Source organism: Scyliorhinus canicula, chromosome 1, assembly GCF_902713615.1.
Source record: "Scyliorhinus canicula chromosome 1, sScyCan1.1, whole genome shotgun sequence".
Taxonomy (NCBI): domain Eukaryota; kingdom Metazoa; phylum Chordata; class Chondrichthyes; order Carcharhiniformes; family Scyliorhinidae; genus Scyliorhinus; species Scyliorhinus canicula.
In genome coordinates this window covers 21,661,923-21,686,236 of record NC_052146.1, presented here as the reverse complement: position 1 = coordinate 21,686,236, position 24,314 = coordinate 21,661,923, and the positions used below count along the sequence as shown (strand labels likewise).

Below are 24,314 nucleotides of genomic sequence, written 5' to 3'. Positions count from 1 at the left end.
TTAGCACTGCTGTCTCACAGCGCCGAGGTCCCAGGTTCGATCCCGGCCCTGGGTCACTGTCCGTGTGGAGTTTGCACATTCTCCCCGTGTTTGCGTGGGTTTCACCCCCACAACCCAAAAGTTGTGCAGGGTAGGTGGATTGGCCAAGCTAAAGTGCCCCTTAATTGGAAAAAATGAATTGGGTATTCTAAATTTATCCAAAAAAAAAAATGATCTGGAGGAAAATGTGGGTGGTATGATTAGTACGTTTGCGGATGACACGAAGATTGTTGGAGTTGCTGATAATGCTGAGGATTGTCAGAGGATACAACAGGATATAGATAGATTGGAGACTTGGGCATAGAAATGGCAGATGGAATTTAAACCGGACAAATGTGAGGTGATGCATTTTGGAGGATCAAATCTAGGTATGAATTATACTGTAAATAGTAGAAACCTTAGGAACATTGACATTCAGAGAGATCTGGGCATTCAGGTCTACAGTTCCCAAAAAGTGGCAACACAGGTGGCCAAGGTGATTAAGACACATGGCATGCTTGCCATCATAAGCCGGGACACGAGTTGGAGAAATCATGTTGCAGCTATATAAAACCTTGGTTAGGCCGCGTGCAGTTCTGGTCACCACATTATCAGAAGGACGTTGAAGCTATGGAGAGTGTGTGCAGGTTCACCAGGCTGTTGCCTGGTCTCGAGGGTGTTTGCCATGAGGAGGGGTTGCATAAACTAGGATTGTTTTCACTGGAAAGACGGAGGCTGAGGGGAGACCTGATAGAGGCCTACACAATTAGGAGAGGCGTAGACAGGGCGGATAGTCAGAGGCTTTTTCCAAGGGTGGAAGTGTCAATTACAAGGGGGCACAGGTTCAAGGTGAGAAGGAGAAAGTTTAAGGTTACATAAACACTGTTTGTTCTCACTAGAACGACGGAAGTTGAGGGGTGACCTGATAGAAGTCTACAAAATTATGAGGGGCATGGACAGAGAGGGAAGCACGCCATATGCCTTCTTGACCACTCTATCAACCTGCGCAGCCACCTTCAGGGTACAATGGACCTGAACACCCAGATCTCGGTGTACATCAATTTTCCCCAGGGCTTTTTCATTTACCGTATAGTTCACTCTTGAATTGGATCTTCCAAAATGCATCACCTCGCATTTGCCCGGATTAAACTCCATCTGCCATTTCTCCATCCAACTCTCCAATCTATCTATATTCTGCTGTATTCTCCGACAGTCCCCTTCACTATCTGCTACTCCACCAATCTTAGTGTCATCTGCAAACTGCTAATCAGACCACCTATACCTTCCTCCAGATCATTTATGTATATCACAAACAACAATGATGATATACATATCCCTGTGGAACACCACTGGTCACAGTTCCCCATTTTGAGAAACTCCCTTCCACTACTACTCTCTGTCTCCTGTTGCCCAGCCAGTTCTTTATCCATCCAGCTCGTACACCCTGGACCCCATGAGACTTCCCTTTCTCCATTAGCCTACCATGGGGAACCTTATCAAATGCCTTACTGAAGTCCGTGTATATGACATCTACAGCCCTTCCCTCATCAATCAACTTTGTCACTTCCTCAAAGAATTCTATTAAGTTGGTAAGACATGACCTTCCCTGCACAAAACCATGTTGCCTATCACTGATAAGACCATTTTCTTCCAAATGGGAATAGATCCTATCCCTCAGTATCTTCTCCAGCAGCTTCCCTACCACTGACGTCAGGCTCACCGGTCTATAATTACCTGGATTATCCCTGCTACCCTTCTTAAACAAGGGGACAACATTAGCAATTCTCCAGTACTCCGGTACCTCACCCATGTTCAAGGACGCTGCAAAGATATCTGTTAAGGCCCCAGCCATTTCCTCTCTCACTTCCCTCAGCAACCTGGGATAGATCCCATCTGGACTGGGGACTTGTCTACCTTAATGCCTTTTAGAATACCCAACACACCCTTCCTCCTTATGCCGACTTGACCTAGAGTAATCAAACATCTATCCCTCTCATGTCCCTCTCCTCGGTGAATACCGATGCAAAGTACTCGTTAAGAATCTCGCCCATTTTCCGACTCCACACACAACTTTCCTCCTTTGTCCTTGAGTGGGCCAACCCGTCCTCTAGTTACCCTCTTGCTCCTTATATATGAATAAAAGGCTTTGGGATTTTCCTTAACCCTGTTTGCTAAAGATATTTCATGACTCCTTTTTGCCCTCTTGATTCCTCATTTCAGAGGTGGCTGGGACTTGCTGTCGGAGGTGGTGGTGGAAGCAGGTACGATAGTGATGTTTAAGGGGCGTCGTGACAAACACACAAATAGGATGGGAATAGAGGGATGTGGGCCCTGGAAGTGTAGACGGTTTTAGGTTAGACAGGCGCATGGTCGGCCCCAAGCTTGGAGGGCCAAAGAGCCTGTTCCTGTGCTTTTCTTTGTTCTATTAACACATTCAGCGGGTGACTAATGTTTGACGTTAGGTGCCTGCCCTGGTCCTCTGTGTCTACCTCTGGCATGCAGCCCTACAGCCATCTCGCCAGAGTCTTTGCGTCTACTCGAGTAGCGAGATGGACCTGTAGGACCCTGACTCAGTCGGGTCATTGTCCTTTTTGGGTACCAGATGTTGTTGAGGCAGTGTTGGTGGCAGGGTGCCCTTTACTAGTGAGTCTGTGAACATCTTCTGCAGCTGCGGGGCCAATGTTGGTGCAAACTATTTGCAGAAGCCTGCTGGAAATCCATCTGGCTCTGGCATCTTCCCCACCTACATGGAGTTGATACTCTATGACTTTTCCCAGTTCTAATGCTGCTTCCAGGCCCAATCTCTTTTCTTCCCCTACAACTACCCCCCCCCCCCCCCACCTATCTCCCTTGGCCTGTTCATTCTCACCTCCCCTCCCAATGCAGGCTTCCCCCTCCAGCTGTTTTCCCCCCCCCTCCTATCTCCCCGCATCTAGAGTTTTTGCCCCCTGACTCATCATCAGATCGAAGACAAGGCAGATCAGTCCTGCCCAAAGAGTCTTTCCTTTTTTTTTGAAGGATGGGACTAGAGTCGTGGTTCACTGCTGGTATCGTTGCCTTCCCAGACCGTGCTTGTGCACAAGGTTGTCTGCTACTGCCAGTGTGGTGAAGTAGTACTCCCTACCCTGGAAAGTCACCCAGAGTTTGGCAGGACGCAGCATTCCAAACTGCACACTGTTCTTGTAAAGGGCCACCGTGGCGATGTTAAATTCCGCCTGGTCCTTGGCCTAATGTCCTGGTACGCACGGATCGAGTATCCCCTTCCATTTACAGGACCGTGTGCCTTGCCCAGTTCAGGATCTTTTCTCGGTCTTTCTACCGGCGCTGCTTTGTGCTGATGGCTCACGACTGCTCCCTGGGCGTTGGCTGGACTGACCTGTGGGCTCTGCCTATTTCTGGAGGCTTGGGGAGGCTTTTCCCTCCCAACAAGTTTGCCCAGCATCTGTGCCATGTACTCTGTAGGGTTCCTGTCCTCGGTACCCACAATGCGATGGTTTTGGGGGTGCGACTGTTTCTCTTGGTCCTCAACCTTCCCCTTGCGCGCCACCTTTTGTGCGTCTACTCAGCACATCCCCGTCACCGGAATCAATTCTATGTAATTTTATGTAAAATAGACAGAACCTAGCCTTCCCTCGTGAGAGTTGAAAGCCCTCTGTTCAATGACGGTTCAAGTAGGCTTACATGAACACTGCAATGTGGTTTAGCACAGGGCTAAATAGCTGGCTTTGAAAGCAGACTAGCAGAACGGTTCAGTTCCTGTACCAGCCTCCCCGAACAGGTGCTGGAATGTGGCGACTAGGGGCGTTTCACAGTAACTTCATTTGAAGCCCATTTGTGACAATACGTGATTTTCATTTCAGTTCATTTCATTTCATTACAATGAATTTACTGTGAAAATCCCCTAGTCGCCACATTCCGGCGCCCGTTCGGGTACTGAGGGAGAATTTAGAATGTCCAAATTACCTAAATTACCTAACACACACGTCTTTCGGAACTTGGGGGAGGAAACCGGAGCACCCGGAGGAAACCCACGCAGACACAGGGAGAACATGCAGACTCCATAAAGACAGTGACCCAAGCCGGGAATCGAACCTGGGACCCTGGCGCTATGAAGCAACAGTGCTAACCACTGTGTTGCCGTGCTGCCCATACGGGGAAACAATGCTATTTTACGATCAGTAGCTTGTGTAGACCTTCCCCTGCCCTGGAAGTGATAATCTGCTGGGGAGAAATGCTGAAAATTGAATTTTATTGAACGGCAATACTGCGAATTTCCCACACAATGGAGAATTCCGCTACATTCAGAGCCCACTGCATTATAGAATCAAAAAGCAGAAAACTGTGGATGCTGCAAGTCCCAAATAAAAACCAGAATGTGCAGAAAATACTCAATAGGTCAGGCAGCATCTGCGGAGAGAGAAAGATTTCACTTTTAAAGGTTGATGACCTAGCATCAGAATATCTCACTGACTGGAAATGTCAACTGTTTCTCTCTCCGCAAATCCTGCCTGACCAGAGTATTTCCAGCACTCTGTTTTTATACTGCAGAACCAGTTTAGTAATGCAAGTGCACCATTCAGTACAAAAATGTGGAAGGTTTTCAAATCTTGAAATGTGCATCAATATCAATTCTAGAATCTCAAAACATTTATTGGCATAATTGGCTCATGCAGGGGAAATCAGGACTCTCCCAAAAAACGCACTGCCTGGTTCATCTTATAAACTGTTTACATGTGAAGCGTTCTATGGATGGGCGAGGGCAAACATTCAGGCCTGCCTTGCATGCCCATCTGCACAATCCGTTCCATTATAATGCCGCCTGCTTATTAAATCTATCCAAGGATTTTGCCTCCACAATCCAAACTTAATTTCATATGTTAAATCACTTGAGAGAAGGATTTCCTAGTATTAGTCCTAAATGTTTCCAGGGCTGATCAAATCTCTCAATTCCTTTCTGGTTAGAGGTAGGCGAGGGGTAGGCACTCTCCCTGGTATCACAGCAAGGGTTAAAAAAAAAAATGTAGCAAATAATAGCATTCACTTTGTAGTCAACTTTAAGATTCAACTGACCTACACCATTGAAGTGGAGATGCCGGTGTTGGACTGGGTGGGCACAGTAAGAAGTCATAAAACACCAGGTTAAAGTCCAACTGGTCTGTTTGGAATCATGAGCTTTCGGAGCGTAGCTGCTTCATCAGGTGAGTCCAAACAAACCTCTTGAACTTTAACCTGGTGTTGTAAGACTTCTTACTGTACCATTGAACGTACGGATATCTCTTATTTGTAGCATTTCGAGCAACTAATGAGCCTTGCCCTTGATGAACGTACATCATACCTTACATGCCACCTGATTTATCATGTGCCAGACATATATCCTGAATGGATTATTTTATTGCTCTAGTTGCAATAGCAAATTCAGGAGGTTTGAGCGCACAGGTGACTCAGGACAGTTCCAATAACTTGCAACATTAATCAAACTTTCATAACTTGGGAGTGTGCAACAATTAAAACAGATAAGCGATTAAGTTGGCTCATTCCAACAGGTTAAAGTCTTACTGAAAGAACTGAAGTCTAGTTACTTCTGTGGATAAATTTCACATCAAGGATATGCTTAATTGTAGAAGCTAATCATAGTTCATAATTCCAAACCTTCTTTAAAAAATCTCTAACTTTTTAAGGAGTCTATTCTTTAACACAAACTAGCAGCATATTGGACAGCTGATTAGGGCTGCTTGCCACTAAGCTCTGATAGTTAACGGTCAGCATCCTTAAAGATCAGAAGACCCGAAGTCTGTGCCCCAGTATATGGCGAGCTGACTGTCCAGTTTGCCAGCAAAACATTTTCCCTGAGTGCCCCATGCAAAGGGAGCTAGTGCGGGGGAGGTGGAATAAGCCATGGTTCCCACGCTCTATAATGGAGTGGTCCTTGTTGGAAAGTGTGTGGGTGCGTAATATGCTACAAAGTTAAGCAGCCTGCCAATACTTACTATCTGGACCCATTAGGGCAGCACGGTAGCATTGTGGATAGCACAATCGCTTCACAGCTCCAGGGTCTCAGGTTCGATTCCGGCTTGGGTCACTGTCTGTGTGGAGTCTGCACATCCTCCCAGTATGTGCGTGGGTTTCCTCCGGGTGCTACGGTTTCCTCCCACAGTCCAAAGATGTGCAGGTTAGGTGGATTGGCCATGATAAATTGCCCTTAGTGTCCAAAATTGCCCTTAGTGTTGGGTGTGGTTACTGGGTTATGGGGATAGGGTGGAGGTGTTAGCCTTGGGTAGGGTGCTCTTTCCAGGAGCCGGTGCAGACTCGATGGGCCGAATGGCCTCCTTCTGTACTGTAAATTCTAATGAAATCTATGTTGAATGAGGAAGTTCCTTCATCTCATCACCCCTTCAGAAAGATAATGAAGTGGCCCAATTGCAGTATCCAACTGTTCTTCAGTAATTCCAAGATTTCCACACCACTGTTGACCTTCATTGCAAGTGGATTTGAGCACAGGTGCAAGGAGATCTTACTGCAACTGTCGAGGGCCTTGGTGAGGCCACATCCAGAGTATTGTGTGCAGTTTTGTTCTCCTTACCCAAGAAAGGATATACTTGCCATAGAGGAGTGCAGCAAAGGTTCACCAGAATGATTCCTGGGGTGGAAGAAATGCCTTGATAAGTCGGGTCGACCAGGCCTGTATTCACTGGAGTTTAGAAGAATGAGGGTATCTCATTGAAATGTATAAAATTCTGACAGGACTGGAAAGACTGGGTGCAGGGATGTTGTTTCCTCTGGCTGGCGGGCAAGGGGGGTCTAGACCAAGGGGGTCACAGTTTCAGGATATGGGGTACGCCATTTAGGACTGAGATGAGGAGAAACATCTTCACTCAGAGGGTGGCGAATCTGTGGAATTCTCTACCACAGAAGGCTGTGGAGGCCAAGTCACTGAATATATCTGAGGAAGTGGATAGGTTTCTATACGCTAAAGGCATCAAGGGATACAATGAGAGAAAAGGAGAGAGCGGGAGTATGGTGCTGACAGAAGTTCAGCCATGATGGCGAAGCAGATTCAAGGTTCCGAATGGTCTACTCGTGCTCTTATTTTCTATGTTTCTATCTGGAAGTCTATTTTACATAATCTTTGAAAATCATTTTTTTTGTTGCATATACGTTTCACTCTTAGGATGCAGGCATAGTGGCAAGACTGCTCAGCACTGGTAAAACTAAAGTAAGTGGTATGGGCCTTCCTGAACTGCTGTAGTCACTGCGATAAAGGTGCTCTCTCAATGTTGTTAGGTAGGGTCTTCAAGAAATCTGACCCAGTGTCAAAGAAGGAATGACTGCGGTGTGCAAATTAGAGACTGCAGCAGTTCAAGAAGGCAGCACCATCACCACCTTCTCAAGGGCAACTCGGGACGGGCAATAGATTCTGGCCCAGCCAATAATAATAATCTTTATTGTCACAAGTAGGCTTACATTAACACTGCAATTATGTTACTGTGCTAAACCAGCCCCTAGTCACCACATTCTGGCTCCTGTTCGGGTACACGGAGGGAGAATTCAGAATGCCCAAATTACCTAACAGCACATCTTTCGGGACTTGTGGGAGGAAACCAGAGCACCTGGAGGAAACCCACGCAGACACGGGGAGAACGTGCAGACTCCACACAGACAGTGACCTAAGCCGGGAATCGACCCTGGAGCTGTGAAGCAACAGTGCTAGCCACTGTGTTACCATGCCACCCGATGACGCCCAAATCCCATCAATGAACAGAAAACTGTTGTGCAGCCGGATCCCATCAATGATCAGCATTTTTGCAGGAGGGGAGCAATTGGTAAAAAATTTTTGCAGTCTTCAAGATTTAAGATCAAATACAAGAGATTTGGGACAGAAGAGGCACCCACAGAAGAGGTTTGGAGCCTGGGATAAACTATTTTAGAGCACTGCTGAAGCAGAGATCATGTCAACTCCATATCTTAAGAATAGGTTAGATAGATGGTTGGATGAAGCATAAATAAATATTGGAAAAGGATGGGTACATGGGATTAGGAGTGCTGTCCACTTGGAAGCTAAACACTGTCCAGTAAGGACCAACAATCTGCTTGCATTTTAATTTGTATTCAAAAATGACAGTAGGTGGCAGTGATGTAGTTAAACCAGTAACTTTGCAATTTACAGCAGGAGGGTCCAAGATCGTGTTTGCTGCATCCAATTAAGCCTCATGGGCCACAAAATTTGGATCAATGTTATTCATTTACATCCATCACACAGTGTTGACACCTTCCAATTTAAGACTTTTTAAAGACAATTTTAAGACACAAAGAATGGCCCTTGTCCAACAAATAGATCAGAGTTGCTTCAGCCTCACACACTGAATTAGCAGTCTCGTAGGATGTACGTAGCTGAGAGCTGTAGACTGAACACTAGCTCTGCAGCACAAACACTTTCAGCAACAATACTTTCAGTTCAAAAGCAACAACTCTACACATTTACTTATCCAGGGGCGTATTATGTTCTCTGACTCAAACAATACTGGATTTGGATTTGTTGTCACGTGTACTGACGTATAGTGAAAAATATTTTTCTGTGAGCAGCTCAAATAGATCACTTAGTACATGAAAATTAAAAAAAATATATATAATAGGGCAACACAATGTAAATACATAGACACCGGCATTGGGTGAAGCATACAGGGGCATAGTATTAATCAGGTCAGCCCATAAGGGGGTCGTTTAGGAGTTTGGTAACAGCAAGAAGCTGTTTTTGAATTTGTTTGTGCGTGTTCTCAGACTTTTGTATCACCTGCCCAATGGAAGAAGTTGGAAGAGTGAGTAAGCCGGGTGGGAGGGGTCTTTGATTATGCTGTCCGCTTTCCCCAGGCAGCGGGAGGGAGAGATAGAGTCAGTGGATGGGTTTGTGTGATGGACTGGGCTGTGTTCATGACTCTCTGAAGTTTCTTGCGGTCTTGGGCCGAGCACTTGGCTGTGATATACTTGGGACATTTGAATAAATGATAGTGAACATCCAAGTAGGAAATAGCGTCGAGGATAAAGGAAGAATACTGACTGGAGTTAACACACACACAGAAAGGAATCAGATGAATCCTCAATGCCTAGCCCTCAATTCATGCGACACCAAGGACTCAGCTGACATTTACTACCGACCTTTGGACTAGGATTGAATGATGGCCAAGCTTGACTTGCTGAACTGTCTTGCATCCCCCAATTTGGATTGAATTGGAGGTTACTTTACCAACCCTCTGTTTGGACCCCATAGTTTTTGAATAAACAAATTAACCCCTTCTTGACAGATCCAGAGTTTGCCACCATGTCATGAAGCATGGTTTGGTTGAGTTGACTTCTTTCTGCCTTGGATATTGAAATTTGCTTCTGGGGTATCAAGTTAATGAGTGAGCCTTCTTCAATGATGGGCTTGCCTTGTCCATCTTGATCCTCTGTTCTAGCTGAATTCACCTAAAGACCGTTTTTCTACCATACCTACAATAAGATTACAACAACCTAGTGAAATGAACAGTATGGATCTATTCTAGGGTTGAACACTTTCCCTTTTAATGGGAGGATTGTATTTGTCAGAAATACAATTGTATTGTATTTGCATTACATGACGACAAGTGGTAGAGACAGCAGGAAGGCGAGATGCAACTTTGAAAGATAAAGCAGTCTAGCCAACTCATCTGAATGTTGGTAGCCATCATCTGCAAGTGAACAGAAGCAACATTTTGGAAATAATCCTGTTCCTTTGCTGCACTCTTTAGTCCTACTCGGGTTTTACAATCTATCCACTTCACAGGGGAAAAAAGACAATGCAATGACTCATATCCTGACTTCATCCATTGAGCCACCAATGTTACAGACGTTAAACAAAAAAAACCAGTTCATGTGTCTCTAAATTAAAGCAATGGATAATTCTTAGCTGAGTAGTATACCTTTGTAACCTTGTGGGTAAAATATTTACCTCATGTTCAAATCAGCTTTTTATAAAATAACTACAGCAACTCATCCGGAAGAGTTGCAAATAAAGATGTTCCAGTACAGTCCCCGTTTCCTGAACTCTCACGTAGCTTTGAGCCCAGGAACATATCCTATTGAAATTCAAGGAGTGAAGCTAAAGAGTTGAAGACTCAGATACCCAAAAGTCTTATAGGTTGTGTAGCAAACACATCAAACTACGAACACGTGCTAGCATTTAATGCTTTGGAATTCCTAACCAGTGATGAAATGGGCTTCAAGCAGAATGGGAAACAGATCGTAGCTCACCACAGTTGAGGAGTCTGGCAGAAAAATACTCTGCTCAGTATCTGTGTGCAAGGAGAGCTTGCACTATGCAGAATTTAAAATAGCTAATGGTGGACAGAGTGAGTCGGAGTGAATTTGAGCACATCAAAATAAATACAAGTTAGAAAAAAAATAAATAGCTAAGTAGGATGGAGTGTGGTCACATGCAACGCTCAGGAGCATGAAAAACTCATTTTTTAAGGGGAGGCAAGAAGTGGACAGGATGGATTCGCAGGGGCCCTTGTCATTTAAGTTTTCCAGTGATGGCTAGAGTATTATGCTAGGGCTTGGCCAGGCCACAATTCAGTGTGTCTTGTAATTGTGAAACATCTTGTGGGGATAGAATGAAGGGCAACACGGTAGCACAGGTGGTTAGCACTGTGGCTTCACGGCGCAGGGTCCCAGGTTCAATTCCCACAGGGTCACTGTCTGTGCGGAGTCTGCACCTTCTCCCCATGTCTGCGTGGGTTTCCTCCGGGTGCTCCGGTTTCCTCCCACAGTCCCAAGATGTGCGGGTTAGGTTGATTGGACATGCTAAATTGCCTTTAGAGTCCAAAAAAGGTTAGGAGGGGTTATTAGGTTATGGGCATAGGGTGGGTGAGGGCTTAACATGGGTCAGTGAAGAGTCGATGGGCCAAATGGCCTCCTGCACTATATGTTCTATGTTTAGTCCCTGTATGATACTTGGTGGTTCATCCTTTACAATAACCAGTGAACTGAAGCTCCAAACGTCTTGAATGTCCAGTTCAGTTAAATCAAGATGACAACTGACACTGGCATAGATACTTCAGCCACCAGTGCTAGCTGGAGAGAGAGCATTGAAGCTAGAGTGGGGTAAAAGCTTGTGGCATACAAGCCCTAAGTATAGCTACACTTATGGAAGTATCCAATGGATTAATGGTCCTGATCTCCAACAATTACCTAACCACAGTTTAGTACAAATATTGGACATCCAGCTCAGGCTAGGTGGAGAGATAAATGGAACACAAGACTGGATTAAGTGTTTCATGTTGACTTCAGTGGAACAGAAGAAAAATCCCCTTGTTCCCTTATGTGACCCATTCACTGAATGCAGCGCATAAGAATTTAATTCCTGTACAGTGAGGTTATTGGTACCATACTGAATGAAATCACCACTTCTAACAAACATTACCACACAAAAGAATGTTGTCACTGGCAATGTTTGAAAGTTTCTAACTGGAAATTTCCATCCTGTAACTATAGATCGAAACACCCTTTCTAACAATTGTGGTCTTATTGCAGATGCAATTCCCCGCTGAACCTTTTGGGCGCAACACACGAGTGAGAAATGGAGCTTCAACGCCAAATGTTTCTGCAGTGGTTATCATAATGTCCCTTTGGAGATAACGGAGAGGTCTGTGTATGATATCAGCAACAAACTATTCTGCAGCAGTCCTGAGCGTATGTAGAGAACACCGTGGGCCCTTTTTACAAGGCAGCTAGTTTTTAAAGAAAGACCAGCTGCATATTGTGACGGTTGGTCAATTTGCTATCTAAGACGTGTACTGCAACACAACTGCCTCACAGACAACCACACCATCAACAGCACTCGATGATCTCGTCCAAATCGGACAGCCTGGAATTTATTTGCTTTCTGCTCCTTAGCAAAATTACTAAACTTTGCAAAGTTCCAAATTCAGTCTGGAAACGGAGGATGAAAAGTTACTCCGGCATCAGCTATGTGTCAACTGGTATTGTTTCCAGTCTGTCCATCGGCAAGTTTTGACTGGTTTGTGATGGGCTGACTGCCACTCCTTCACTCGGCAGCACTGCCAGGATTAACAAATCGCTGAAGTTAGGGAAAGGATAATACCTGTAGAGGCATTGGAGGGGGCGTGGAAAGGATTGACAAAGATGGTAACAGAAATATGTGCTTATGGAAAGGATGAAGGCTAGGTTTCTTTTCCCTTTAAAATAAAAGGTGGTAGAGGTGTAAAAGAGATTTTTAAAATTAAGATATTGATACAGTGGGAATGGACATAACCAGAGGTTATCAATAAATACTATATGGAAGTCAGATGAAAAGTCTTTATCCAAAGAGTGGTGAGTATGTGGAACTTGCTACCACAGGGTGTTGAGATAAATGCAGACTTGGGTAAAATGGACGAGCATGCAAGAGAGGAGGGATTAGAGAATTATATTGATTGATTTAGATGGAAAAAGATAGGAGACGAGTAAAGTGGAGCATAGACACTGGCATGGTTTGGTTGGGCTGAATTCCTGTTTATCATGCCAGATATTCTATGTAAATCGAAAATAATCACCTAAAGAAACCTACACAGCATCATTGAGCACAAGGTGTCACAGTGCCCTTTCCACTCATGGAGGTTGGGTTCTACAGCAGGTGACCTGTCAGTTTGCTGTTCTATTTTATTCCATTCATTTAAATCTCCTGTGCTACACACCAAGGCGGCAGGTTGGTTTATAAAATGGTCTGGTTTCACAGTCCAGCAGCAAGAAAGACTCATTCCTCATTGGGTTTCCTCCCTGCTTTCAGTCTTCCTGGCCTAGGAAGCACGGTGCTCAAGATTAGCAGCACATGTTTGATGGCGATGCCATCTGACACCAATGACTTCATGCTGTGATTATGGAACTCTATATCGACTTCTGTGCATGGTATCATCACCTGCAGAATACTCGACTATGCTCACTACACACTGCAAAACTAACTACAATACAATGACTTGCATTTATAGTGTCTTTAACATAGCAAAGCATCCCAAGGTGCTTCACAGCAACATTAACTAACAAAACCTGGCACCAAGCCATATATGTTAGAACAATTTGGTGAAAGAGGAAAAGGAAATAAATGCAGTTTAAGCACACAATCACAACATAATTGAAACCCTTTCAGCCCGTCTGTGGAAGTACCTACCCCATTGCAGAACTGGACAATGGTGGCTTAGGGGTAAGGGAGGGGAGTTGGGGGAAGTAGGAGAACAAGAACAAGTACACAAGGATGGGGGGAGGGAGAGAGAGAGAGAAAAGAAAAGATAGCATTGTTGAAATGTTGCTGGATTAGTGATCCAGGGACCGAGACTACTGTTCTGGGAACAGAGGTTCAAATCCCACCATGGCAACCGATGGAATTTTAATTCAATTGACAAATCTGGAGTTGAAAGCTAGTCTCAATAATGGTGACCATGAAACTATAGACGGTTGCAAAAACCCTTTTGGTTCACTAATGTCTTTAGGGAAGGAAATCTGCCAATCTTATCTGCCCTCTGAAACGGCCAAGCAAAACATTCAGTTCAAGGGTGATTAGGGATGGGCAACGAATGCTGGTCTTGCAGCCAGAGATGCCCATGTCCTAGGAAAGAATATATTTTTTCAATATGTGACTATGACTGTATACAGTTATGAACCAACCCACTGCATCAAGTGGCCATCAGCCCCTTCAGCATGCATGTCATGTGAATCAATTTTTGCTCCCGTTTCCTCTGGGTACAGAACCTGGGACAGAACATCGCAACATTTGGTTTTAATGTCTAAAAACAAAATCACTATGAAACTTGCCAGGAATATTTGTTGTATCAACTGGGAAAATATAGGCCTAATTAACAGTTGATTACTATTTACAAGTGCAAATTAGTTTAATTACAGACAGACGCCAGATGCACACGGCAGATGCTGCAGCGACTTTGCGCATCATTAAACCTTTGTCACAAGGGCGGCAATAAAGTGTAACGATTGATGGCGGAGAGATATTTTCAATATACAGTCAATTTAAAAACCACCTCGCTTTTCAAGTGGAGTTGTAACTAAATTAAACATTTTGTACCGGATGATATTAAGGTGATGTGCATGCAGTGTGAGATTAAGTGAAAGTGTTTAAGAGCATTGCACGAGACAGCTACTGGCACATTAACGTCTATTATATGCAGACAACTATACGCATGGCAACGCTGCTGAAATTTACTCTGCAGACAAGCAAACAGTTTTGATCACAGCAACCTACCCTCCACCCCTATCCCTTTATCCAATTTGATCAGGAATGTTGACAGTTTCTGACGCGATCGCTTACACTACAAGTGAATGCCAGAGCCTCATAACTCTCCCAAATTTGGAAGAACAGAATTGTTACTCCAGTGATAGGATTTCCCCCCCCCACATTCAAGTGGGCAAAATAAAATAAAGTTACACGTGGTCGCTGTTCAGAACCTCGTGCATTGAACCTTCTATCTGAAATCCGAGTGACACTGCTCGATTGTTAAAGATCACTTATGTGCTCGTGTCTGCAACAGATAATGTACAACAAACTCCCTCAGGAATGCGGATTTGTCTAAAAGCATAATGGGTTTTCCATTTCATGGTAAAGCAATTACGGGTAAAGTTCCAATTGTTTTTCCGGTACTAAATCCCAGCAAAACACTTTTAAAATAAAACCTCTTGGATTTATGAAACATCTCCTGCACAGAAAGTGTTTTCAAACTGGAATGACGCCAGCAGTTCATGCACGGCAAGATTCCCCAAACACTGTTGAGTATTAAAAGTCTACAGTGAGCAAATAAAATCACTCGATTGTTGGACAAACCAAATCAGAGGTTGAACGACGAAGTGGTGCAGTGAATTTAAAAATCAAACACAATACATACATACATCTGCTTTCCTGCAAGTACCATCATTTATTATTGTTTCTTAGTCAGTCGAGTATGAGCACAAACCAAGGAAATTAGTCATTTCAGTCTGCGGTGCAGATTGAGGACGAACGGGAGGCAAGAATCCCCTCACTGCTGTTTATAAAATCTGTCCCATGTCAGAATCCAACCTGTTGCCCATGAAACACAGGCAACTGTCTTATTCTTGCTTGTATTTCTTATTTGCTGGCATTTTCTGTTTGAATTTTGTGGGTCTGTAAGATTGGAAAGGACTGCTCTCGGTGTTATTTACTCAGCAGTAAATACATTAGTCATGAGTCACATTAGTGGATAAAACCCAAATCATTACACAAGGAGCAAAATCATGGGAACAAGGATGCATACGGTGTGTGCAGATCAATGGTACACACCTGTACAACCTCAAAGCCAAAAAACCCTATATAAAATTAGTTTAGCAATTGCAATGCAGCCCCAAGTGGACATTTACCCACAGTCAGAATGGCCCCTTTCTGTCAAATTGACAATGTCATTGAACAGGATTTAAAGAATCACTAATACTAGAATTAGGACAGACAAAAATTTCCCAATAGGCCCGTACTTCAACTTGGTGGACAGCACACAGCCCCTTGCAGTGTTTTCAGGAGCTGAATACAAGACAAAAGAGAGAGGAAAAAGTAACAAATGTGCAGAGGGGTGTGGTGGTAACAGTGTCAAAAGTTGGCAGTTGGAGGCTTAGATAAAGAGACTTCACCCAGTATTAAACCCAAGGATTACTGCACTGGCTGGCCTTCAGCCCTGTATTAAACCCAAGGATTACTGCACTGGCTGGCCTTCAGACCTGTATTAAACCCAAGGATTACTGCACTGGCTGGCTTTCAACTCTGTATTAAACCCAAGGATTACTGCACTGGCTGGCCTTCAGCCCTGTATTAAACCCAAGGATTACTGCACTGGCTGGCCTTCAGCCCTGTATTAAACCCAAGGATTACGGCACTGGCTGGCCTTCAACTCTGTATTAAACCCAAGGATTACTGCACTGGCTGGCCTTCAGCCCTGTATTAAACCCAAGGATTACTGCACTGGCTGGCTTTCAACTCTGTATTAAACCCAAGGATTACTGCACTGGCTGGCCTTCAGCCCTGTATTAAACCCAAGGATTACTGCACTGGCTGACCTTCAGCCCTGTATTAAACGCAAGGATTACTGCACTGGCTGGCCTTCAACTCTGCATTAAACCCAAGGATTACTGCACTGGCTGGCCTTCAGCCCTGTATTAAACCCAAGGATTACTGCACTGGCTGGCCTTCAGCCCTGTATTAAACCCAAGGATTACCGCACTGGCTGGCCTTCAGCCCTGTATTAAACCCAAGGATTACCGCACTGGCTGGCCTTCAGCCCTGTATTAAACCCAAGGATTACTACACTGGCTGGCCTTCAGCCCTGTATTAAACCCAAGGATTACTGCACTGGCTGGCTTTCAACTCTGTATTAAACCCAAGGATTACTGCACTGGCTGGCCTTCAGCCCTGTATTAAACCCAAGGATTACTGCACTGGCTGACCTTCAGCCCTGTATTAAACGCAAGGATTACTGCACTGGCTGGCCTTCAACTCTGCATTAAACCCAAGGATTACTGCACTGGCTGGCCTTCAGCCCTGTATTAAACCCAAGGATTACTGCACTGGCTGGCCTTCAGCCCTGTATTAAACCCAAGGATTACTGCACTGGCTGGCCTTCAGACCTGTATTAAACCCAAGGATTACTGCACTGGCTGGCCTTCAACTCTGCATTAAACCCAAGGATTACTGCACTGGCTGGCCTTCAGCCCTGTATTAAACCCAAGGATTACCGCACTGGCTGGCCTTCAGCCCTGTATTAAACCCAAGGATTACTGCACTGGCTGGCCTTCAGCCCTGTATTAAACCCAAGGATTACGGCACTGGCTGGCCTTCAGACCTGTATTAAACCCAAGGATTACCGCACTGGCTGGCCTTCAGGCCTGTATTAAACCCAAGGATTACCGCACTGGCTGGCCTTCAGCCCTGTATTAAACCCATATATTTACCAGGATTACTACACTGGCTGGCGCTTCAGCCCTGTATTAAACCCAAGGATTACTGCACTGGCTGGCCTTCAGCCCTGTATTAAACCCAAGGATTACTGCACTGGCTGGCCTTCAGCCCTGTATTAAACCCAAGGATTACCACACTGGCTGGCCTTCAGCCCTGTATTAAACCCAAGGATTACTGCACTGGCTGGCCTTCAGCCCTGTATTAAACCCAAGGATTACCACACTGGCTGGCCTTCAGCCCTGTATTAAACCCAAGGATTACCGCACTGGCTGGCCTTCAGCCCTGTATTAAACCCAAGGATTACTGCACTGGCTGGCCTTCAGCCCTGTATTAAACCCAAGGATTACTGCACTGGCTGGCCTTCAGACCTGTATTAAACCCAAGAATTACCGCACTGGCTGGCCTTCAGCCTGTATTAAACCCAAGGATTACCGCACTGGCTGGCCTTCAGCCCTGTATTAAACCCATATATTTACCAGGATTTCTGCACTGACTGGCCTTCAGCCCTGTATTAAACCCAAGGATTACTGCAGTGGCTGGCGCTTCAGCCCTGTATTAAACCCATACATTTACCAGGATTACTGCACTGGCTGGCCTTCAGCCCTATATTAAACCCAAGGATTACTGCACTGGCTGGCCTTCTGCCCTGTATTAAACCCATACATTTACCAGGATTACTGCACTGGCTGGCCTTCAGCCCTGTATTAAACCCAAGGATTACTACACTGGCTGGCCTTCTGCCCTGTATTAAACCCAAGGATTACTGCACTGGCTGGCCTTCAGCCCTGTATTAAACCCAAGGATTACTACACTGGCTGGCGCTTCAGCCCTGTATTAAACCCATACATTTACCAGGATTACTGCACTGGCTTGCCTTCAGCCCTGTATTAAACCCAAGGATTACTACACTGGCTGGCGCTTCAGCCCTGTATTAAACCCAAGGATTACTGCACTGGCTGGCCTTCAGCCCTGTATTAAACCCATACATTTACCAGGATTTCTGCACTGACTGGCCTTCAGCCCTGTATTAAACCCAAGGATTCCCACACTGGCTGGCCTTCAGCCCTATATTAAACCCATACATTTACCAGGATTACTGCATTGGCTTTTCAGCCCTGTATTAAACCCATACATTTACCAGGATTTCTACACATTCAGAATTAAAACTGCTCAATTTTCACAGCTAGCTGAAGTTTCAAAGCTAAATCTCTAGCGGGGAAGTACTGAGATAGAGAACCGGGTGCGTCCTTCACTGGCCAGTCAACAGGTATAACTTTTGCATTGTTCAAAAGTTTTTTTAAAAATTCAACAGTGTGGGCCAATACTGTAAAAATGTAATTCAATACTAATCAGGAAGGTAATACAAATAATGGAACATCATTTTGGAAAAATAGCTTTGGCTTTAAACTCAGGACAATTTACAGGGAATTCTTCATCACACCGGGCTGAATGCCATACTGCTGCTATGTTGCCCAAGTGCTTTGCATGGTCGCAGGATAACAAAAAGTAGCTCATCTTCCAGAACACCTTTAACATTGGGGATACAGACCCATCATCCACAGCAGAATGCTCTTGGTAGCTCCTTGGAAGCTGGTCTGGTACAGGCATATCTCCGACTCGGCCCCGTTGATGCTGACGGGTGTGTACAGTCCTTTGCTTCCTGAAGTCAATGACCAGCTCTTTAGTTTTGCTGGCATTGAGGGAGAGATTGTTGTTGCTGCACCACTCAACTAGGTTCTCAATCTCCCTCCTCTATTCTGACTCGTCGTTATTCGAGATCCGGCCCACTATGGTCGTATCGCCAGCAAACTTGTAGATGGAGATGGAACCAAATTTTGCCACTCCACTAATTACTGCATCTTTACCAGAGAGTTCTAGCAACTTTTTAAAATAAATTTGGAATACCCAATTCTTTTTTTTTTCAGGGAATTTAAGTGTGGCCATTTCACCTACCCTGCACATCTTTTTGGGTTGTGGGGGTGAGATCCATGCAGACACGGGGAGAATGTGCAGACTCCATACGGGCAGTGGCCCGGGCCGGGATTGAACCTGGGTCCTTGGCGCCGTGAGGCAGCAGTATTGTCCAACTCTTGTTAACTTATGAAACCTGGATGGCTTATTTATTGCACCAAGCTTTCCACAGTTAAACATATATCATTGGCAATATCACCTCCCTTTAATTTCAAACTGTTATAACACGGCAGCATGGTAGGACAGTGGTTAGCACAGTTGCTCCGCAGCTCCAGGGTCCCGGGTTCGATTCCCAGCTTCGGTCACTGTTTGGAGTCTGCGCGTTCTCCCAGTGTCTGCGTGGGTTTCCTCCGGGTGCTCCGGTTTCCTCCCACAGTCTAAAGAGGTGCAGGTTAGGTGGATTGGACATGCAAAATTGCTCTTAGTGCCCAAAAAGGGTAGGTGGGGTTACTGGGATAGGGTGAAGGTGTGGGCTTAAGCAGGGTGCTCTTTCCGAGGATTGGTGCCGATTTGATGGGCCGAATGGCCTCCTTCTACACTGTAAATTCTATGTCTATGTCTAATGTGGTACGCAAATTATACACCGTTTCTAATTTTAAACTATCAAGGGCAAAGTACACTCAATAAACATTCCACTACTTTTGATTGGTTTTGACAAGAACTGCACATTGTTAATCCACCAAATGTTTCCAGTAAATCAGGTCAAAGTCTTTCGCCATTTTTATGGCTCAGGACTTCATATAGGTTAAGGTTTTCTGTCTCGATGTATATTTGCCCTGCAAAGATTCCATTGGCCATTCCAGAGACCAAATTCCTTAGGTTAGGTGGATTGGTCGCCAGTCCAGTTCAGTTTCTGGTCAGTGGTAACCTCCAGGACATTGATAGTGGGGGATTCAGTGATAGTAATGCAATTAATTGTCTGGGGAGACAGTCAGAATTTCTCTTGTTAGAGATGGTCATAGCCAAACACTTGTGTGGCGCAAATGTAACCTATCAACCCAAGCCTGAATGTTCTCCAGGTCTTGCTGCATGTGGACTTGATCTGCTTCAGTATGTAAGGAGTCGCAAACAGTGCTGAACATGTGAAATCATCAGCAAACATCCCCATTTTTGACCTTATGATGGAGGGGAGGTCACTGATAAAGCAGCTGAAGATGGTTGGGCCTAGGTAAACGCTCTAACTTGTAGTTAATCACTCCCGAGGGCCAACAAACAGAATTCAGCGTCGCTGAATGAGCTGAAGAGACTAAATAGCCCACTCATTCCATACCCTTAAGCAGTCATTAAAAAATAAAGCAGATGAACTTACCATGACTGTGTTATCCTCCGAGCCACTGGCAATGATGTGGTCATTGTGTGGACACCACTCAATGTCCAGCACTGGTCCTGTGTGCCCACAAACTGTTGGATATGCCTTGTCAATTCGGCCACACTGTGAACAGAGAATGACGCACATCAATATATTGCTTAAACAGCCATCAGCAAAAATTCTCAGAAGCTCCAATCACATCACTTATTCCGAGGTCTGGCTATCAATTGAGTACAGATGACATGTACCGGTAGCCCCAGTCATTATACGGTCACACAAAGTGTCATGGCAAATCTCAATGCAGTCACGCAGCTGAAACGTATCCATGCAGAACTCCTCAAAATTTAGCACTAAACTGGCTATGCCAGACTATGTGAGGAGTGTCAGCCAGGGATGATTTTATGGTGCTGCTGTTTGTGTACCCATGGGACAGAGGATAAGGAGTACGGTGCTGCACCTGGGCTATGTTGTACCTGGTTCAACAGTGAGTAAACAGTGCTTAGCAGTTACTTACTTATTCATTCTTAAAAAATACATAACTGATCTGGGCACTCCCGGCACTAATGCTAATGTCTTGCATAATGCACAAGTAGATATACTGAAAAGCAAACGGCTTCCGGCACCCTAACTTTAGCAAATGAGAGTCAGAAATGACTACCATGTCACAGGCAAACCCCAATCTGTGTATGCCTGCTGCATTTAGAATTCAATGCACAAAACAGTTTTGCCTGTGTTAGTGTTTACATAAGCCAGCAGCACAAAGGAGTGTCAGCACTGGTATAGTTCCAACTGAGAGAAGGCAAAACAAATGCTGCCCCTGAAAATATTCAATAGAAACAAGGAAACAAGCAATTATTGCGATACACATACACATTATATTATGTTTTCTCATGTCTATTATGTATTCTCATGTATTTTCTTGAATTTTGTTTAATTCCCTTTTCTTCCCATGTACTGAATGATCTGTTGAGCTGCTTGCAGAAAAATACTTTTCACTGTACCTCGGTACACGTGACAATAAACAAATCCAATCCATTTTGGAAATATCTTAAAACAAACCCCCTCACGAGTTATCTCCCTGTATTCTTTCTTGTACTTTATAAAGCACTGTTTACTCACTGTTGAGCCAGGTAAAACATAGCCCAGGTGCAGCACCGTACTCCTTATCCTCTGTCCCACAGGTACACTGAAACAGCAGCACCATAAAATCTCCCCTCCTCTTGGCTCCAGAACATACACCAACAGTTAACTGCCCCACAATCACTTTAAATCAGTAAGGGGGTCTACAAATGGTTTCCAAGGATACTTTTGGGCTGGATTTAATGGAGGCGACAGGGTTCATGCCTCTCGGCTGGAGAGCTGGCAAGAGGCCAGGCAAGGCCTGTCGAATGAAGTGCCACTCTTGCACTTAGTTGACGGGAACTGTTCTTCCTCAGGATTTAAGGACCATCAGGGAGAGGGTGGTTGCTCCCGTTGGATCCCGGGCCGTAGTGAGGGGTTCACGGGTTGGCTTTCAGTGAGGGCCCCCCTCCCTTCCCAATGCCAGTCCCTTGATCGGGAGCCTGCAAGCAACTCTGCATGGGTTTGCTCATCATGCTTCCTCCGTGGTTTAATTAATTGTCCATTTAGGGGCCTCAGTTGGCAGTGGGGTGGGAAGGCTGTCCACAGGCCTTTCCGGCATGGATTTCATCAGGATGGAAGGAGGAAAGCAGCAGGATTCCCTGCCTGATTAACTCCCGTTCTGCTACCAAACCTGCCACACAGGGAGGTTATTAAATTCTGCCCTTTGCAACCCTTGGTGCGCCCATACCTCCCCTTCCTTTGAGGGAATCATCGGAGTTGGATTGCAGTTGAAAGTTACAATTCAATGCATCCTGAAAGACGGTTACCAGGTTAAATGGTGGTTATGCAGCAGATCACACATCTGAACACACCGATCCAGGAACTGAACAGCAGAGTGGTTTGGAATTGAAAATCCTGCTTCAATGAGTTAGGATTCAGAGTTGGAAGAGTTTAACGGCGTATTAAAAATTAGTACACCTTGGACAGGGTATGGGGTCGTCAGAAATAAACAGTAGCATTCCTCAGGTTGCACAGGAAGATACAGAAAGGTGCTATTTAGAGATTATTCCGATCGAGTGCGTCAAGGAATTCTGCAACAGGTTAACAATTCCAACATCAGCGGACTGTGAATCCAGAGGCAGCATTTATGTGGCAAAGTGATTTTTGTTATGCACAGTCAGTCATCTCAAGAGGTGATGGCACGTTATTCAGAGAACATCAAGAGTCACTTCCAAAACATTTTATTTTCAAGAGAAACTCTGCTGATTCACAGAACACGGTCAATAAGTGAGTTGGAGGAAAGTTCATGGCTCCCTGTCAACACATTGTGTTTTACAGGCACCCAGCTATTCCAGTGGTCTGGACTTTTATAAAGGGAGATCGTCACTGCTTGAATGAGGCCAGTGTGAAAACTCAAAAGATGTCATTTAGCTACGCTAGCACAATTTACATGGAAATTTATAATCAACAAAAAAACACGTTCATGGTTTTTCATCACACAACAGGGAACAAGCTCCTTTGATGGATCATGCAAGCTAAAGGAATACTGGTAGAGTTCCAAACCAATACGCAAAACCTTCTGAGAATATGTGGTATCGCTCAGCAGCTTCTTTGTCGATTGAGATAAACCATTTTGTAAACAGCCCACACTAACTTAGAACAATAGAACATTACAGCGCCGACCTGTGAAACTAATCTAAAGCCCATCTACACTATTCCATTATCATCCATTTGTCTATCCAATGACCATTTAAATGCCCTTAATGTTGGCGAATCCACTACCGTTGCAGGTAGGGCATTCCACTCCCTCACTACTGTCTGAGTAAAGAACCTACCTCTGACATCTGTCCTGTATCTATCTCCCCTCAATTTAAAGCTATGTCCCCTCGTGCTAGCCATCACCATCCGAGGAAAAAGGCTCTCACTGTCCACCCTATCTAATCCTCTGATCAGAGGGATCGTAGAGACGGCCCTGCCTATGGACTCAAACCTGGCGGCATCTGGCCAGGAACCGCGGGCTGTACCCTCGAGGTTACTGCTAGTGCTCTTCTCTTCAAGCCCAATACAGACATCCCTTTTCTTCTAAACCACACCCTTGCCCAAACGTGGCCTCACCCTCAATCCTGTCAAGACTGCTGAACCTGGCAGTTTTTCAACACATATTTCCTGCGGCAAACAAGGCACATTTACTAAGCAAAATACAGCGGATGCTGTAATCTAAAACAAGAAGAGAGGATGCTGGAAAAACAGGCGTTAATTCTGCTGTCTGTCCTTTCGATGCTGCGGAATTTGTCCAGCATCCTCGGTTTTTCTTTCAGACCACTTGCTACACTATTCTGTCAATCTCAGAAATGCAGGAGATGAGTAAAAAGTTAAACCCATTAAAAAGCGTCTGATAGAAGGAAATGATTGAGGCGGTAATCTAATCGCTGGGTTCACGTGACACCACTGAAGGGATCATATTACCTGGAAACTGAATAATGAGGCACTAATTTAATTGAAGGGGATTCTGATGTCATAACACGAAAGTAGACCTCAAGTTTATATATTCCTCCCGATATTGCAATTGAATTACATCCTTGTCCACTTCAAGCTATTAACTGGAATGCCCTGCAAACGCTGTGTCCAAATCAAGTTTTTTTTTAAAATTGAAAATAGGGTTCAAGGTCACTCCAACTAAATCTTGCCCAATTCAACAACTGCAGAGCCTTGAATAAAACACACTCAAATTTTGCAAAAATGGGACACAAATTCAGCAGAGACTGAAACACACCGCAGCCCGCCCCCCCCAAACCATTAACAACCGAAGTCACAAAAAGTACAGCAGACAGAAGCAGATGAGAAAGACAAGGATGGGTGAGGGAGTCTCATTATGATTAAGACCGTAGCAGTAAACATTACTTGACCAAGTTTTTAAAAAACAATTCTGAATTAATTTGTTTTGATTATGGCTGGAAGCATCAATCTGGGTGCTTGTGTATA

At 44.8% G+C, this 24,314-nt stretch overlaps 1 protein-coding gene across 4 annotated transcripts in view; it reads right to left on the bottom strand.

Moving 5' to 3' along the window:
* coro1cb (coronin, actin binding protein, 1Cb) overlaps positions 1 to 24,314 on the bottom strand; it is a 255,758-nt gene that overhangs the window by 46,048 nt on the left and 185,396 nt on the right. For all 4 annotated transcript variants that reach the window (XM_038819220.1, XM_038819292.1, XM_038819456.1 and 1 more), the window contains one exon: positions 20,271 to 20,393. In XM_038819220.1, coding sequence (XP_038675148.1) covers positions 20,271 to 20,393 — 123 coding nt within the window. The remainder of the gene's footprint in view (positions 1 to 20,270; positions 20,394 to 24,314) is intronic.